Source organism: Dipodomys merriami, unplaced genomic scaffold (genome assembly GCF_024711535.1).
Source record: "Dipodomys merriami isolate MVZ:Mamm:240054 unplaced genomic scaffold, mDipMer1.0.p SCAF_335, whole genome shotgun sequence".
Taxonomy (NCBI): Eukaryota; Metazoa; Chordata; class Mammalia; order Rodentia; family Heteromyidae; genus Dipodomys; species Dipodomys merriami.
The window spans coordinates 594,123-613,909 of record NW_027204882.1 but is presented as its reverse complement, the minus strand read 5'-3'; the positions used below and the strand labels follow the sequence as shown (position 1 = coordinate 613,909).

At 36.0% G+C, this 19,787-nt stretch overlaps 1 protein-coding gene across 1 annotated transcript in view; it reads left to right on the top strand.

Moving 5' to 3' along the window:
• Positions 1-16,667, top strand: part of Frk (fyn related Src family tyrosine kinase) — an 87,595-nt gene extending 70,928 nt beyond the window's left edge. The window contains exons 5-8 of the mRNA XM_069986952.1: positions 3,415-3,573; positions 12,567-12,748; positions 14,159-14,324; positions 14,712-16,667. Coding sequence (XP_069843053.1) covers positions 3,415-3,573; positions 12,567-12,748; positions 14,159-14,324; positions 14,712-14,923 — 719 coding nt within the window. The 3' untranslated portion in view covers positions 14,924-16,667. The remainder of the gene's footprint in view (positions 1-3,414; positions 3,574-12,566; positions 12,749-14,158; positions 14,325-14,711) is intronic.
• Positions 16,668-19,787: the final 3,120 nt, after the last annotated feature.

The following is a 19,787-nucleotide window of genomic DNA, read 5'->3' as shown; positions in this document are numbered from 1 at the left end:
TTCCTAACTTTAGATAAAAAATTGACTAAAATGTTAAAAAGAAAACAGATTGAACATGGGTACTATCCACAGATTAACTGTATTAAACACTGCTTGGTCCATCTAAAACTAAGTTCAATTTTGAAAATCTAGGAACTATTTTTATTTTCATCTTCATTTCCTCTTCCCTGGAAGGCAAACAGTGTAAGATCAATATTATCCAGCCAGAGAATCAATTAGTCTTTCCATTTTAAAGATGGGCTGAAAGAATCTAGAGAGATTGAGTAACTTTGCTATGGCTTGCTACTCAACTGTTCTTGATCAAAAATTTGAACTACTCTTTTCCTCAGTTTTATCTACATTTGGAAAAATAGAGATAACAATAAGGCTAGCCTTGAAAGGTTGTATGAAAACTAAATTAGGTCATTAGTAGAAATGCTTTGCATAACTTGTGGTTTATAATAGTCACCAATAAGATATATAATAATTATTGTTATTATTATTAAGTCAATAAATGGCAATGCTGGAAATTGAACACACATCCATCACTACTATAGTATCATACATCCCATGGAAGTGACACTTTCTTATAAAATTTTCAAATGATAAGTTCTTTGGGGAAAAACTTCTTAGTAATTTGGAGCTAACCAAGTAACTCAGAGGGTTACTAAGAGTTCATTTTGTCATAGTCTATTATGAAAAAGCAAGGAGATGCTCAGAATAGCAGGAATTGAAAATGTTGGGTTCTTAGGATTATAATAGTTAAGAACATGAAGACTGGGGTAAGATGAACCTGAGTTCAAACTTGATTCAGTTCTCTGTAACATTTGGACAATTGATTGACCTTTCTGAACCTCCTTACCTGGAAGTAGGTATTATAATCATTTCTGATCTGTAGAGTTTTATGAGGACACATTGAGTTAATGTGCATAAAGTGTATGCAGTGAGTTCTTAGGAAATGTTAGCTTCTAAGTGCATTGGATGGATGCACCCAGTGAGGAACAGATTTACAAGTACAGTAGTAGTTTGGTTCCAGCATTCTTATCCGCCCGGTAAACTAATTTGAGGCACTTTTATATGACCAGTTGTCATCTGAGTACATCAGCTAAAGACAATCTACTCCAGCACCTGAGACTTTTTTCAACCACCAAGTAGATAGTCTTTTAAATCCTGATCTTGTTGAAATATGAAACTGTCTAACCAAATCATTCTTTCCCCCGCAAAATAACCAAAAACAAACAAACAAACCAAGCAGCAAGATATCTTTCCTAACATTGCTTCCTAAGGCAGCCTTCTGGAGGTCAAAAGAGAACAACAAAAAATCGCATTTATTATACTAAGCAAAAGCCATGATTGTTTTCTTTGCAACAGGAATAATTATTATTGATTTACAGTGTAATAGCAGCAAACAGTTTTGGTGATTGGTTAAATGTCTTCACTTCACTGGGGCCATTTATCAATTTTAGCAGCTATTTATTGCCTAGCTGACTGCCACGCAATAAAGATGAGCTTGAAATCAACTCTCACAGAAGCTTTGACAGGCAAAAATTAATATTTAATGTTGTGCTGCTAGCTGAGTTGAGGTTGGGTCTCCCTTGTACTGTAGCTGGTGGGCTGTAATCATTGTGGCCACTGGGCAGTGCTCTAATAACATTACCAGCAGAGAAGCCTAATTTCAGCTCTTACACATATTCTGCTTGGGAATGGTTGCCTTGTCATGCAGAAATTGAATGATGCTTGCAATTGGTGCTATCCTTGGAAGCTCCATAAATCAGATTATTATTTTTAAAAATTTGAGTGTTGGATAATAAAGTATCCATATTTGACCACAGGCTAGTCATACCACTAGCTTAACAACTATTTGACCAAGAACTAAGTGATTTGTTTTGGTGTAGGAGCCTCCTTTATTTCCAGCTACAGTTTTCTATTATGACTCTAAATTTTGTCCTATTTGATTATGTGGAGTAAACCAGTGGTAGAGTTGGAATTGAGGGAGTTCAAAAATAATGTGATGGAAGAATAGGAAATATATTTTAAGGCCTTGTCCTGTCTTCTCTTCAATCAGTGTAAAACGATTATCAATTGGTTTGTTTGGATTTCTCAAGAGCATGCAAGTGTATAATAGTAAAAATAAGGATCAGCCATCATTGACTACTTGTTCCTGGTATTGCTATTATCCTGATAAATACTTTACAGTGTGAACAGGATAATTAACCACTGAAGCTCAGAGAGGTTGGATCACTTGCTTAAGATCACACAGGGAGCTAGCAGCAGAGTTGAGGTTTCTTAATAATCCAAAGTCTGTTGGACCTGCATGCTGATCTTTGAGACTCTCGAAGGATTATCACATGTAACTCTTCTTAGCTTCATGTTAATAGATAGGTCATGATGCTGCCTTGGATTCATACAGTGTATTTATGCCTGGGTTCAAATATTGGTTGTAATATCTTCATTATGGGAAACCATGATGGAGGAAATGGCTTCTAAGCATTCATGGACGATAGAGTATCCCTAGTGAATACTAAGGTGAGACATGACAGTATTCCATCAGTTCTAATAATGCTTCGGAATCCTCATATTCTACAAGACACAAAAGATTTGAAAATTACTAAAGAAATGTAAACTCCAGGTATCCTTCCTTTTAGATTTTATTGGATGTTAATGACTTGGCATGTTGTCCCAGTGAGTCAGAGTTGGACCTTTTAAGTACAATTTAACTATAGATGGATCCTGAAAATAGCCCGAAATATCATCTCCTTTATTGCTTGGTCAAACTTTTAGGGATTTGATAATGGAAGCAGATAATAAAGGAGAAAATGTTAAATATCAATTTCACTTTAAATCTATAAAGCTGGTGAAAAGAAGCTGTACCCTTTGCATATGTCCTTGAATGTTTTCTGCTTAGCCTGTGGTCCATGTACCTATAAGAGGAAGGACATAAATTCGATAGAATGCCACTTTTTAAAGTTGTTACTTCCAGCTATTCCTATAAGTAGGGACCCAAGGGTAGGGCAGCCATCAGTTTCTCCCTGAAACAAAGAGCTCTGAGTTGAGTAATTAAACATTCAACATACTTCAGTGTTCATGTTAATAGATTCTCTTCTCTTTGTGTTCTGAAGATGTCCACCTTGTTCTATCAATTAGACTGTCAGTCTCTCTTGTTCTCTTCATTTTTCATAGGGGACCCAGATCAAGCGCTCTTCACCTACAGGTCATCACATATAAACTGCATACCTCCTGATACAACAACACATCTGGTAATTAGGTTGCCCTGGCTGAACTGATTCTCTTCTTTGATAACTTGGAAGATTTGTGACACTGATGCTCTTACATTACTGAGAGGCAGGAGGCAATCTCTGGTGATTCCCACCAGGCTGCTGTAAGAATAGGAATGGGTCAATAACATAAAATGATTTCCTCCTTTTCTTGTTTCAGGTTCAATGGATCCAAATGACTTCCTGAGGGAGGCGCAGATAATGAAGAGCCTAAGACATCCAAAGCTTATCCAGCTTTATGCTGTTTGCACTTTAGAAGATCCAATTTATATTATTACCGAGTTGATGAGACATGGAAGTCTGCAGGAATACCTCCAGAGTAAGTGAAAGACTTAAGACAAGGGGAAAAAGGAATCTAGTTTAGCTTGTCTTATAAATGTCAATTTAGCAAACCTTCTCTAACCCAAAGGATATTCACTGTGTATCTATCTGCAAGGGTCAACGCTGTGACATTGAGTAGCTCAACTAATAGTTAATAGTATTTATACAGTGTATTAAAGGAGAGGAGAAATGTTTCTGTAGTAGAAGAGCAAATTGTTCACAGTGGACCCAAGTATTAAAATGTAATATGGGAAACTGGTGAATAGATGCTCTGCATGATGCTCTGTTTTTCTATATGAATCAGACATTATTCATCATGGCCCGATATATTGTATTGTTCAAAATTTGGGAACATAGACTATTTGGGGTCATACAGGGAGAAAAGTATCCTGGAGTTTTTTCTTTGTATTTGCTAATATTATACTTGTTGATGTTTATAATACAGTAACAGCTAGGCAACATTATATTTTCAGACTACAAAGCAGAAACATACTATTGCTTTCCCTCAATCTACTTCCTGCAGTCAAAGAAAACTTAAGGGCATTGTGAAACATTGATGATTATTAAAATGAGTAATTTAATAAATAAAATACTAAGCATCAAGCTCTTAGGGAAAATTCATATTCAAAGACAGACTTTTTTCTAATTTTTTTTTAATGTTGACTGAATAGATGAGAAGGTGAGGAAAATGGAAAGAGGATTTTAGGGCAACTTGTGAAGCTGGTAGTTCTAAACTACAACACAAAATAACAACAGCAAATATAATGTGGTCTATTAAATGCCATAAAAACCAAAATATACTTAGATCATAAAAAACCAAAATATACTTAGATCTCTTTTTTAATTCAATACATTTAATACATTCAATACATTTGAGAATATGTCACCTGCCACAGAAAGACTACCTTCAGCTATGGACTGCTTTTGTCTTATTCCCCAAAGTACAAGAGTGACAGGGTATCATATCTAACAATGTGTTTTGTAAAGCTCACATATAATATGGACATTAAATACATGATCAACTTGCAGTTTTCAGACAGAAGCAATTAGCTTACTTGTTTTATCTGGCTTTCAATCTTCCTTTTCGGATCAGTTCTCAATTTGTGCATACTTCTTTTAAAAATTACTTTATTATAAAGATGCTGTACAGAGGGCTTACAGTTACATGAGTAAGGTAATGAGTACATTTCTTGTCAAGCATTTTAACCCCTCCTTTGTTTTTCTCCTACTAATTTTGAACTCTCCAGGAATCTTTCCAAGCGTATTCTGTTCTCCTGTTCACTTCAGCCAGTGTCATTACTTAAATGTATTAAGGAGGCCCCAGTTTTATTCCTTGCTTCTGAATAATATACTCTGCTGCTGATAGATAGAACCACAATCTTCACTTGGATGCTGAGTCAGTTTGGAAGATGTAGCTATGGCAGTAGCCTCCAGACACTAGGGACTCCACTTGACAAGTGTTTTGTCCTCATTTTCCATGTGTAAAATTGGTTGCCTGGTGGCTACATTTTATTGATCACCTTTGAGAAGAAGAGGATGGGACTGGTTTCACCTTGACTCTGGAAGCTTCTGACTAGAAGTGATCTAGGTCATTGCTGTGTCTTTTTTGTTTGGGTAAATGCAATCAAGTGGGTTAAGAAAGTATGATCATTTGAAGTCCTACTGAAGAGAAGAAAAAATATTTTCATACATCTCTAATTTCTACCACACAACTCACAAGGATATGCCAAGAACTGATCATCTGATTTTCCTAGTGATCTGCTACTTTCCCAGTATTTCTTTCTTCGACGATGTCAATGACCTTTGTGTCATTTCTACATCTATATCCCATATCTAACCAAACATACCTTTTATTGATTTCCTTTCAAACATATCCAGTGTTTATTATTTTTGCTATTTTAATTAGTTACCTTTCTCAATGTTCTACCCGGGTTCTAGCCATCACTGGCTATATTAGGTTTGATAATAGCATCTTTATTAGTCTGTCTTTTTTTTTTGCTGTAAGGTTTATGTACAGGGGTCACAGTTACATAGGTAAGATAATGCATACATTTCTTTTTGAACAGTGTTACCTCCTCCCTCATTTTCTCTCCCCCCCCAACTTCCTTCCTCCAAATTGTAAAGTTCATTTCCAATGTAATGTCTAGTGAATACCATTAATTCTCTTCCTCCTTTTTGGTCATTTTTAAAAAAAGCATAATAGAGAAATATAATTAAAATACAGATCAGCTTGCCCCTTCTCAGGTTGAAGCTTCAAAGACTCTCACTGGTTCTTCTTTTATTTCTTTGGGGAAACTATTTTATATACAAGTTGTATTATAACAACCCAGGTAACAAGGAGCAATATTAAATAGAACATGTTCAAATTTAATAGCACTTTAATGGGGATAGTAATGAGCTATCTTTTGCTTAGCTCATAATCAGGTGATGGGGACATAAGAAACTTAGTGAGAGCAGCGAGGATTGTGTCTCTTCAAAAGAACACACAGTTCATAGCTCATTGGTTCTTATATCTGTTTAACTCAGAAAGTCTTGTCTGGGCTCTGTATTAGTTTTTGGCCTTATCTCCTACAACATTCCTCTTGTTACTTGGTACCTTCTTTCCTATTCCTTTTACCCTCCAGTCACTCTTCTGCCTTGAGGTCTGTGCTTTTGTTTTTTTGTTGTTTTTGCTTGTTTTATTCCCCCATGCTGTTTATCCACATGCTGACTTCTCATTTCCTGAAAGTCTTTGACACTTCCACCTTGGTGAGTTCTTCACTGATCACCTGTCAAATTTGAAAACTATTTCTCCTGGATAGTCAATTTTTTATATTACATGACTTACTTATTTAGCTTATTTTTAATATCTTCTAAATACAATTCTACAGAAGGCAGAAAGTGTCAACGTAGTAGAGCAGTGTCTGGCATATGGAATGAGTGCATTAGATATGTGTTGATGGACTGAGTAGTTGAGACCATACCAGACCTCATAAGATTGGGATTTGGAGACAAGTTAGTTTGAGACTCTTGGTATCAGCTAGAAGAGATCCCATTTAGTAGCCTGAAAATTTTTCTGGCATTGAGCATTTGTATGTTTTTTTTGAGTGGTTTTATCAGGGGCTGATTCTGAACTATTTCATTTTCTGGGTTTAGTTACCTTGACAAGGTAACTAAGGCCTTCATTTGTAATAATACCTAGCAACCAGAAAGGTTAATGAATATATACTTACTGTATACTATCCCCTTTCAATCAAAAGGTGTAAATTTAATCAAATGATCTTGACATGAATCTGTCATACTTAAGTAGCCCATTAGTTTACACATCATTAAATTGGAAGACAATTTTTATCATTGAAAGTTGAGTATTTTTGTTTTACTCATTATTTTGGTGCAGATACAAAGTGTCACAGGTTTGTGAACATTTATACTGGGATATATGATGGTTGTGTTACATGTATCTTCTGAGGTTGTTTTGTACTTTTAAAGCTACTGCCCTGTTCACAATAGCACGTGTATAATACACAATTTCCTCCAGTATGCTGCCTGCCAGTAAAAACCTTTTATTATCTACTGTAATAGGATTATATGTTGTATTTGGTATTTGAAATAACACATATTTTTATAAAACAATTTTTGTAACCTCTAAGCTTAGCTGAGTTTCCCTTTGTAATATTGTTCTCTGAAATCGGAGAGATCGCCCCCAAACGACAACAACAGAAAACTTTAACACTGAGGATAATTGATGACAGGTATTTCAAACTGAAATTTAGAAAGGATAAATATCTATATCCTCTTTCATGTGGTTAGATTTTTCCTCAATAAATACTTATAGAACATCTACCATATGTATGCATTAAAGTATTCCTTAAAGAACATAAAACGTTTTCTATTTTCATAAATCAAGTCTCAGCAGGGTGTTCCTCATTCTTCAGAACAGTTGATTTAGACCGACTGAAGTAGACAAGTATGGTATTTCTATTGAGATACCCTTCAGCTGACTCCATCTAAATAACAGTGGTTGTCTTCTGACTTCTGAGTACTTACTGGTTATATGTGGGGTAAATTTAGGGAGGGGAAATAAAAGAGTTTTGGGAACATAAAATTTCAGCTTCAAATATACATGGATTTGAATCTTAACTGTACAACCTATTGCCTACTCTTAAGAGAAATAGGGAATCCTATGAAATAGAGACAAGAGTAAACAATACTTCAAACACTTATTCTCAGTATCAAATTTAGTAATTTAACAGAAATCAATTGTATGGGACAGTGGTGAGAGAGGAACATATAGATTTTTTTTGAAAACCATGTTACATGGTTACATGGCTACTGACACAGCAGGCATTTTTCTAAGTCCTTTATAAATATTAACTTGTGAATTTTTCTGACTACGTTAAGAGTTAAGAATTGTTAACTACTTTATAGTTGAAGGCCCTGAGGTATAGAGAGCATCAGCAACTTATTTAAGATGGAAGTTGGGCTCCATAGTTCATGCTTTTAACCTCATAGATAGCACTGATGCTATTTTCCTAACATCAATTGCATTAGTTGCCTATTGCTTCAAAATATCTGGCATTTATTATCTCATGGTTACTATGGTCAGGAATCCAGAGACATGCTGTATAGTCTAGAATCTCATGAGACTGTGGGCAAGATATTGGCATGTGCTCCAGTTATGAAGGCTAAGGGGGTTGGTCCACTTCCAAACTCACGTATATGATTGCTGGCAGGAACCGATTCACCCTGGGCTATTGGATTGAGGAGGTCCATCCTTTTCTGGAGAAGGCCTATGGTTCTTGCTACATTGGGAAGTAGAAACATGGCAACTTGCAAGTGAGCAAGCAATAAAATGAAAGAGAGTGGAGAGCATCAGAGTTACCACAGTTTTTCAGAATTTAATCTTAGACGTGATCACTCTAAGATCTCATCATTTCTGCCGTATTTATTTGTCAAATGGCCCAACCCAGCCTTGCAGAAGGAGGTTTAGGAGGATTATGAGTGTCTGGGGAGAGGCATTTATGAGAACATTTGGAAGCTTCTGTTTAGTAACCAACTTGCCTTAATTCCCATACATTTCTTTTCTTATTGAGAAAATTTTGTATCAAAAGAAATTGCTATGCCATGACATACAATTGGTAAGTCTTAGTAAATTAGCACACAAAAAACATTATTTTTTATGTGGGCTAAACTTTTCTTTTAGGTTGTTTCCTGTTTGATATTGGGATTTAAGCTTCATCATGAAGCATTACTAATGTGAAATTCTAGCTCTAGCCACAGAGATGTAGGAAATCTTAAGCATTGGACATGGAAGTAACATATTTAGTTGTTAGTTTCTGTATATATTGTATTGATCAGAATTCATGACAGGGTCCAACTTAACTGCAGAGAGAGTTGGGAAATGTAGTTTTCTGTGTGTTTCCAGGGCAAAAGGATTTAAAAGACAAAAGGAAGATGGGAATGGTGGATCCTGCCTATAATTCCAACACTTGGGAAGTGGAGAAGGAGGATCTTGAGTTTAAGACCAATCTGGGCTGTACATATATATACATTATATATATATATTCATAAGCTGTATATAAGTTTATGCATAATATAGTTATAGTTATTTATAAATTATATTTATAAATATAATGGTTGCTATGGTCAGGAATCTGGAAACTCATTACAATATTCTCTTCTCATAACTCTAAACTTGTATATATAAAGTTTAAGCCAGACTGAGCTACAGAGGTATGTTCCCCAAAATCATGGGCTAGGGATTCAGGTCAGTGGTAAATTGCCCCTGCAGACCTTGCATATACAAGGCAAATGCTTTAAAATGCTTTACCACACACACACACACACACACACACACACACACACACACACACACACACACACACACACACACACACACACACACAGACAACAGGATTGTGAGCACTTGGTTAGATTCACCTCACAGCCTATTTGAATATGTTGCTTGCCTTCCAAATAATATATGCACATACGCAACAGCACACTCTGTATTTAAGGCTTTCCTTTTTAAAATTTCTCTCAGCTCTGTTTTGTTTTATTCCATACTGGGAAAGATAGCATGTATGTAGAATGGGCATAAATCATGTAGTAGAGTTTAAAATGCAGTTATAAAGCAAATAAGTACAGTACTGTGCAGCCAGTGCCAAAATCAAGAATTAGAACATGACCAGAAGTGGTGCTATGGCTGAAGTGGTAAAGCACTAGCCTTGAGCTGAAGAGCTGAGGGACAGCGCCCAGGCCCAGAGTTCAAGCCCCACGACTGACAAAAAAAAAAAAAAAGGATTTGGGCTGGGAAGGTAGCTCAATGGTAGAGTGCTTGCCTTGTGTGCATGAGGCCCTGGGTTTGATTCCTTAGCACCACATAAGCAGAAAAAGCCGGAAAGTGGCACTGTTGCTCAAGTGGTAGAGTGCTGGCCTTGAACTGGAGAGCTAAGGGACAGTGCCCAGACCCAGAGTTCAGGCCCTTTCACGGGGAAAAAAAAAAGAACATGACCTTTGCATTCTGTACCAATCACAGCTCCTCACTGGTGCTGCATTTTCTGGGAATTATTTTCCTTCAGCATTACTTTTATTTGTACCAGATTTTATTCTCTTCTCTTTTTGATAAAGGTTTTGGAATTTTCCCTCTTCTCTAGACTTGTATTCAGCTCTCAACATCTTCTACACTATGTTTAGTAAAATGACTCTTGCCACCATAGCCACCAATGATTCCTCTTACATTATATTCATCAGTTGCCTTATAGTCCTGTCTTTCTGAATTGATAGATGAAATTTGACAACTATAACAATTTTCTCTTCCTTGAAGCCATTGACTCATTACAGTAGATTCTTCTAATGATTCTAGCTGACTCTCCTCAGTTTTCTTTTTTGTTGTTGTTGCTGTTGGTCCTGGGGCTTGAACTCTGGGCTTGAGCACTGTCCTTGAGCTCTTCAACTCGAGGTGAACACTCTACTGCTTGAGCCACAGCACTACTTCTGATCTCCTCAGTTTTCTTACAGTTCTATTTTCCTCATGAATCTATTTCTCATGAATCTGTAACTTCTGGGAGTAAACTCTACTTTTTATGTTTTAACTCCTGCTCATAAATTTATATCTATATCTATAGTTGTTTATCTATAGAAATTTATTTCTATAGTTATATACACTCATATAAGATGTGGACAATACACTTGATTTTTTTTAGCCACTTCCACAGAGATAATTTATATGGATCCCTAGCTTAACAAGACTTGAATGATTTCATCTTGCTTAGGAACAATGACAAAATTAACAGCTATAATCTATTGAAACTTCTAGGCACCAGATATTATTTTAAGTGGCTTGATTTTCATTTTAACGGCTAATTCTATAGGCTAGTATTGTCAATGTACAGATGAGGACCAACTGAGAAAGAAATATATTAAGGATATTATCTAAGGTCACAAACAAACAAAGAGCCTGGCACCAGTGGCTCATGCCTGTACAATCCTAGCTACTCAGGAGGCAAAGATCTGAGAATCACCTTTTGAAGCTAGCCTGAGAGGGAGAGTCCATAAGAGACTCTTAGCTCCTGTTAATCACCAAAAAAAAAAAAAAAAAAAAAAAATCAGAGGTAGAGCTGTGGCTCAGATTCATTGCCTGGGTCCTGATTTCAATCTCAGGTCTAGCATAAACAGAGGGGGTGGGGGAGAAAACCTTGGACTTAATATTAAGTCTGACATTCCATCTTCAAATCACAATTCTTAATTCCTTTATAATTGCTTTCTCTCAAGTCAGAGCTTATGTCTAAACTTCATGACAAGTTCAATGGGCCTTGCAATAATATTTGGTTTATTTAGAAAAAGATATAATATTTGAAATTTATGTGAAACTTTAAAAAATTCTTCATAAATTAAGAAGATACTACTAATAATATGGCAGATTAATAAAACCCAGGAATAACTGATGTTATTTCAGAAAGTCACCACAAAGTAGCATTGACTTCTTCTTTTTTGGGGCAGGGGCGGTCCGGACGTGAGCCTGAACTCTGGGCCTGGGCTCTGTCCTTCAGCTCTTCAGCTCAAGGTTAGCGTTCTACCACTTGAGCCACAGCGCCACTTCTGGCTTTTTTTTTTCTGCTTATGTGGTGGTGCTGAGGAATCGAACCCAGGGCCTCAGGCATGCAAGGCAAGCACTCCACCACTGAGCCACCTTCTCAGCCCAGCATTGACTTCTTTTACTAATCATGTAACTGATCCTACTATGTAAATTTTCTATACTTAGCTATACACAACAAGCAGTATATTAAATGCCTATTTAAGATATGTCTATACCTAAAAAGATGCACAAGCTGTTCTAACAATAACTGGTTAAGAAAGCAATTAAATAAGCTGTGTGCCAGTGGCTTAAGCCTGTAATCCTAGCTACTCAGGAGGTTGAGATCTGAAGACTGTGGTTTGAAGCCAGCTTGAGCAAGGACATTTATGAGACTATTATCTCCAATAACGTACTCAGAAAAAGTAAAAAGTGGCGCTGTGGCTCAAGTGGTAGAGTGCAATACAAAGAGGCTCAGGAACATGGTCCAGGCCCCGCGTTTAAGCCCCAGGACCAGAAGAAAAGCAAGCAAGCAAATACAAATTTACTAAGGTTATTAGTTCAAATGCAATATGCACATTTTATAATGACTGATACATCCTTTATTTTTATTAGTGAGCTAGATTTAAAGAAAAATCTGTCTTTATTAGATCAGTCAACAAGAAGATGGATCCAAAGAATAAAGCAAACTGTACCATGTTTCAAAGAAATCAAAGCAATCTAGAAGCAGCTAAGTGGCTATGAGTCAGTGACTTGTGATATTGAAAAATAGCAATAACTTAGCTCTTTCAGATAATGGTAGTTGTGTTTTGATCTCAGGATATCTTTTCTCCTTTCTCAGATCAGTACCACATATCATTCATCAAAAGTCCCAGAATTCATCCAGTAGTCTAAATATTTTCCAATGTCATTCTCTTTTGTTTTCTCTTATTGCTTAGATGATGCTGGGACAAAAATCCATTTGCCTCAACAGGTAGACATGGCGGCCCAGGTTGCTTCAGGGATGGCTTATTTGGAGTCTCAGAACTATATCCACAGAGATCTTGCTGCCAGAAATGTCCTCGTTGGTGAACATAATATCTACAAAGTAGCAGATTTTGGACTTGCAAGAGTTTTTAAGGTAGATTTGATTTTGTTTTAATTCATTTTGTACTAGGTTTACATTCAGCCTCTAAGAACACTACCCTGTGTTATTCTTCAAAACACCATTTTTCCAAGTCCCTAGTTCACAGAACACTTCAAATAGCCCAAGACTTATAGTCTATCTGTCTGTTCCAATTTCTTCAACATAGGGAAGAAAAACACAGAAAATAATGATCTACTTGAGTTGTAAATGTGTAATTGTGTCCTTGAATTTATGGTCTGCCTTTTCATTTACTACCAGTATTTCTTCCTGAATTTCTTTTACAAAAGCAACATACTTTATATGATTACAGAATCTATTGTTGCTTACTCTATGCCCAACTAATCTACATGTTGCCAGAATTCTACAAGTCTGGAGGGTGGAATCCTCTGGTTTGAACTCAGGACCCTATTCTTGTTAGGTTGGGCTAAGATTTTAGCCATTCATCCAGAACATTTTTATTTTAGCTATTTTTAGGAAGGCTCCTACTTTTTTTGTTATGCTTTGTTTCTTTTTGTTTCATTTTATTTTTGCCTGGCCTGTGATCCTCCCACTTATGTCTTCTATATAGCTGGAATGAGAGAGCCCAGCTTTCTTGTTGAATTGAGGGTCTTACTAACTTTAGACCTAGGTTGACTTGGAACCATGATCCTTCTGTTCTTTGTATCCTGAGTAGCTGGAATTTCAGACATGAGCCAGGGTGCTGGCTACAGCCACCAACTTTTAAATTCCCCTTCCTTAACCTACTTGGTGACATGAGTCCAAAATATACTAACATAGAAGCATAATATTAGGTATTTATCTCTGGATTTACTTTTAAATCTTCATATTATACCTCTAAAATATGGATATGGGACATGAAGTACAACAAATAAAAGATTCCCTTTTGATCCTCACATACTCATCAACTTTCCTTTTGGTAAGCTAATTAAAACCCTAGTGAGTTGATCTATTAGTTTGAATCATTTGAATTCTATTTTTTCAGCATTAGCAAGTGGTTATTTTGTAATTATCAAAGCCACTGGCTCTTCAATATCACCAGTAAATTAAAATAACCCCAGACTTCGCTTCCTTTTCTTTTACTAAATTTCTAAGCATCATTTGTAAAGCATCTTATATGAGATCTCCCAATATAATAGAATAGTCCTTCCAGGGCTGATCAAATAATAGTAGGCTGTCAAATAATATTTTATTAATGCAATTCCTACATTTTTCAACCTTACCTGTGTGACTCAGAATTAGCTACTATAATCATCAATTGATCTAAGATCATTTTGGATATTTTTCCCTCTAAAATTTAACATGAAACTTTAAATGAGTGAGGGAAGCAAAACAAACAAACAAACAACAACAACAAAAATCCCCAGCAATACTTTAACTTGGATCGACTCTTTAATGCATTAACAGGTAGATAATGAAGACATCTATGAATCTAAACATGAAATCAAGCTGCCAGTGAAGTGGACTGCCCCTGAAGCCATTCGTACTAATAAATTCAGCATTAAGTCTGATGTGTGGTCATTTGGAATCCTGCTTTATGAAATCATTACTTATGGCAAAATGCCTTATAGTGGTGAGTAATGAATTCCGAAGTGAGCCTTTCTGCTGTAGGTCACTTCCTTAGGTGTGCCTTGAGCTGTTTTTCCTAGACTTAGAGGGCAGAGTGATGAAGCTGACCAGACTCGGTGCCTGTGAGGGCTTGAGGGATAAAATTTGATGATGATAATTTACATTAATGAGGTGGCTTATTGCTTCCTTCTCCTTTGCTCTTGAATTGAGCTCTTGTAGACAGACACAACTTGCTGCAGGATTTAATCTCTGCAAACTGGGAATTGGAAGGTAGATTCCCATCATCTTGCCCAGGAAATTGATTTGCTTTGCAATCTAGTGTATTGGTGCTTATGAACTGAAGACTAATCTTTTGCTTGTTTTTGTTCGTTCCATTCTATATTGTTTTCAGGTATGACAGGTGCTCAAGTAATCCAGATGTTGGGTCACAACTACAGACTCCCACAACCAGCGAGTTGTCCACAGCAATTCTATAGTATCATGTTGGAGTGCTGGAATTCAGAGCCTAAAGAAAGACCTACCTTTGAGACACTGCATTGGAAACTTGAGGACTATTTTGAAACAGACTCTTCATATTCTGATACAAATAACTTCATAAGATGAACATTGATGGAAGCAAAAAAAATCAAATAATCAGTCCAGAGACACAATGTTATCAGCCAATCACAATACCCATTTATCTTGACATGTGTGGGTAAAAGGACAAATTTGGCCATGTATTTCACAAAAGATTATATGTATATTTTATTGACTGGGAAACACTACAGAGCAGTAGAAGGTGGTTTATCATTTTCTCAAACTGCCTGGCAAAATCTAACACACTTAATGAGGTTATTTTTCTTCTTAAAAGATCCTTACATTTCTATTTATTGTTTGAAATGCCGATCAAGAGAATCAACAGATGATAGTCAATTTTTACGTGGTGACTGTTGTAGCATTTTCCTGTTTACTGATTAGAGTGGTTATTCATTATTCCTCAGATTGCTGAATCCCATCAAGCTGTTATTATGAAGGAATTTGATTGCATTGCTGCACAGCAGGACCTGTGCTTTGAGATTTTTTCCCCTCTCTTTTAAAATATCCTGTAACTACAATGATGGGAAAGCCATGTTAAATGACTTGATTGTACTTGAAGTAATTGCACATATTTTTCTTATGCATAAAAAAATGAAGCAGCTGTTGAGAAAAAGAATTAAAATCGTTCTCGTTTTTTAGAAGGAAATGATGGAATTTTTCTATACCTCAGTATGTGTCATTTGAGAATCATCTGTATTAGTTTTAATCTCTTAATGTTAAGAATCAGGTTGCAAAGCTGTTGAGTTATTATGTACAGAAATATGTGACAGACACCCAATAGCCCACAAGGTGTAAGAAGTAGGTATTAAAGTCATTAAGCAAAACAAGGTAAGAGTAGTATTGCTACAGCCTTCTAAGTCATTTTTAAAATTGGTACCTAAGCCACTTTTAAATAGATCACAAGGCAAGTCAAGCTCTTTTCAGATCTAGAGGCTAGGGATAATGTCTGAACTAGGTTATAAATATAAACTTGACTCCTAGATGAACTTTTTTAGCTATCTTAAATTTGTGTTAACCTTCGTAACAATGTTACTGCCTTCTTAAGCAATGGGTATATCAAATTCTCTGCTGCATTAGAAGAATAACAAGACTTCTCCACGTTAGTTTCAAAGTCAAATGTATGTTCAAAGATGTGATTCATAGCAATTAGAATGAACAAGCCATGAGAAAACATATTGTTTTGAGTGTATTCCCTTATTTTTCTTTGAGAAGAATATGTCTATGAATAAGCAAGAAACCAATTTGTAAACTTTTTAAAACTCAGGGGCAAGAGGTAAGGAAGGTGCCAGGTTTAATACCATTAACCCTCAATAATGTTACCCCAAACCTCATATAATCCTTATTCTCAATGTTTATACCAGAGTGCCAGCAGCAACTAGGGCTCTTTATTATCTTCTCACTTTGCTAAAGCTAGATGGAAATTTCACTCTTAATCTCCATGATTCTTTTTCTGTGTGGGTCACATGTCCACTCTGGACTAATAACACATTTCATATGGATGTTGAGTGGCTTAGAAGAAGGTCTGACATTGAACATGGGAATGTGATTGTCTTCCCTGGAGATTAATTGGTGTGTTAATTTAGCTGAATAAAATTAGAGATTAATTGCTGGAGAGATGTCCATGAGAAAATCATCTGAGATAAACTAATTATTAGAATTAATCTATGTGCAGATATATCTGTCTGTGTGTCTATCATCCCACACCCCCTTATATATTAGGCTGGTAGGTGAGTACATACAGAAACTTTGCTGAAGACCTGATACTACAATGGGTTTGTGGAGCTAATAATTATAAAACCACTTATAGAAGCAAGAATATCTGTAAAGTATGGTCAATATTAATATTTTCAATCACTCGATGACTTAAAAGATAACTTCATTTATTTATTTAAGTTATATTGTCTAATGTACTCAAGGAGTAGGTTAGTTAAAAATTAGCAAAACTTAACAGAAAATAGCTCCTTTCCCTGAGTTCATTTCTTTGGGTTCAGTTCCGCTTGGGCATAGGTAGAAATGAACCGAAACATTCTCATTTTATTGTGCAAATTCAACCACTCAATAATTTGTCTTTCTGTGGTAAGTAGTGAAAATAAATTTTTAAATAGGATCTGGTTTTGAAATATAAAAAGAAGGTTATTCCTTTCTTGTTTTAATACCACCTGAAACTCATTTAACTTACTGTGTCGGATTCTTGGGGACATTTATGTTCAAGGTTCTGTCAAAGCAATCTATTATTCTTGTTTTTACCCTGATGGAGCATGGGGAAAAATAATGGATTCAGTTATGAGAAGCAGTAATAGATTTTTTTAACTGACATAAATTTCTCTCCCTGTATAGAATAAAAGGATCAGAGAAAGATAAGTTGAATTTTCTTACAGTGAGCCAGATCTTGTTAAATTTACCTCCCATAAATTGTAGCAAAGTACTTCTTATGTAATGTTTTATTTATGTAATTCAGGTATTTGGAGGTGGTGGTGAGGGATGTGAGTACATCATTTCATGTGGTATTTCAAATCTCTTTTGACAAAAACCTTACGAATTTTTGTGATAGGAAAAAATTCAAAGTCCCATTAAGCCACTTTTTTTTTTTTTTGAGAAGGCAAAGAAAGAAATACGTTTAAATTACCTTAGGTCAAAAGAGGCAGCTGTGAACTCCTGGTAGTTGTGCAAAACGGAAGATTTTATCATCTAAAACAATGGTAAAGTCAAGCGAGGAGAAGAAGGCTGCAAATTGTGTCCTAAGGGAACAAGTCACTTTAGAGGACACCAAAAGAACAAGCCGCTGGGGAAATGTCACACTGTGCCCACTTACACCCCTGACTCAAAACATGTATCTGGCGGGCGACCACAGAGATCTAGTGAACCATGAGAGACCCTCACTTTTCTGACTCGCTGGTGGCCCAAAGGAAATCTTCGCTCTGGACGGATGGCTTCCTGTAAGCCAGCTGGAACTTCCCGGAGGAAGCGGGACCCAGCTGGTGTTCGGTGGTGTGTCAAGCATATGCTGTACCTGTAATCAAAATGTTCATGGTGAGGCTGGGCATATAATATCGGCACCAAACAATCTTGCTGGCGGTGTGTTTGTGGTGACTTTTTAGGATGGTTTAAAACAATACCATTATGTAAATTAGAATGAGGGTGGTTTCAGTACTCTATTCAAATTGTATCATGTTCTCTCATTGAGAACACTCTTTAGAAAAAGTAAATGAGGTCGGTGTATTAGTAGTACCAGTGGACTCATCTACAAATGTTTGGTTCTTGGCTTTCCTGGTTTCCTTAAGGAGAATTTTTCATTTATAATCATCAACATAATGCAAAAAAATTCTCTATTGTGGAGTGAAAACAAAAGGTAGAAATTTTGGTAGAGGAGAGCTACAGATCTTTTAAATCCATGACCATAGCCTATGTTGCATCATTGAACACTTTCAGATTTTTCTCTTTTATTTTAATATTTTACTTAAGAAATTGAGTTAGAATTTCACTATGCACATAGTGCAGGCTGGCTTCTGACTCACAGTCCTTCTGCTCAGCCTCTGCCTCCAGAGTTCTGGGATTATAGCTGGATACCACCACGCTGCCTTCTCTTTGCTTTGTTTGACAGAAATAAGGCTGGTAAATTTCTCAAATTATTGATTAAATTGAGAAACTAGAGGCACAAATGATAGCCAGCTAGAAAAAAGAATGGAATTATGTCATGGAACTGGAGGAGATCATGTTAAATAAAATAAAACCAGACACAGAAAGACAAGCATTGCTTGTTTTCTCTCATATGAAGAAACAAAGAAAGATTTTTAGGAAGAATAAGGGAGGCTCAAAGGGGAAGAAGAGAGTGAGAAGGTTAAGAGAGGGTAGAAAGGAGGGTAGATATGACCAAAATGTCACACATACATGAATGATGATGTTTCAGTGATTATTTTTCTGATTTAATAGTTACAAGTAAAAATAGTCAGTAAACATTGAATTCCAGAACTTTAAGGAAGTTTAGCTTCAATCTACATTCAAATGATAGTAACTCCATGGGGTTTATAAGAATAGGCTATAAGGAAAGAGGTATGCAGTGGTTTCCACTTACTTTTCTCATTTGGGTAATTAATCCAATAGCTTCTAAATCAATAAGCTTCAGTATAATATCCTTTGCCTTTCTGTGGGAAAAGTCAGTTTTTTTCATAAAAAGAGGAAGCAATTGTGGGGTGCCAGTAGCTCACGCCTGTCATCCTAGCTACTCAGGAGGCTGAGATCTGAGGATTGTGGTTCGAAGCCAGTCTGGGCAGAAAAGTTCCTGTGAGACTCTTATTTCCAATTAACCACTCAAAAGCCAGAAGTGGTGCTATGGCTCAAGTGGTAGAGCCATAGCACAAAGAGGCTCAGGGACAGCACCCAGACCCTGAGTTCAAGTCCCACAACTGACCAAAAAAAAATAGAGGAAGCAACTCTGATTGCCTTAAGTGTCCAGTTATAGTATAGTTCAGAGGTTTACAGACATACATTATAATAACCATGAAATTGTATGTTGGGAAGAAATGGCTAAAAGTATTGTATATGGAATAAGTGAAATATTTTAACAATTTCTTAGATATTAGTATATAGTCTTTCATTATACTGCTTGTGAATTATATAAAACTGATTTTTATTAACCAACTTACACCTAAATTTTATGCTCCATAGAATTTCAGCGGAAAAACCTATACCATATATTTTAACCAATCTTTAAAATCTACACTTACTAATAGGTTGAGAAGGTGACAAATAAAACCAATTAGTAATATAACCATACTCTGAAGACAGAGAGTGAGATTCTATCTCTTATGAGCTTTCATACTTAGATGTGCAGTTATATTAGAAATATTTTACACGATTATATATGCAACAAATGATAAAAAGACCTCTATTA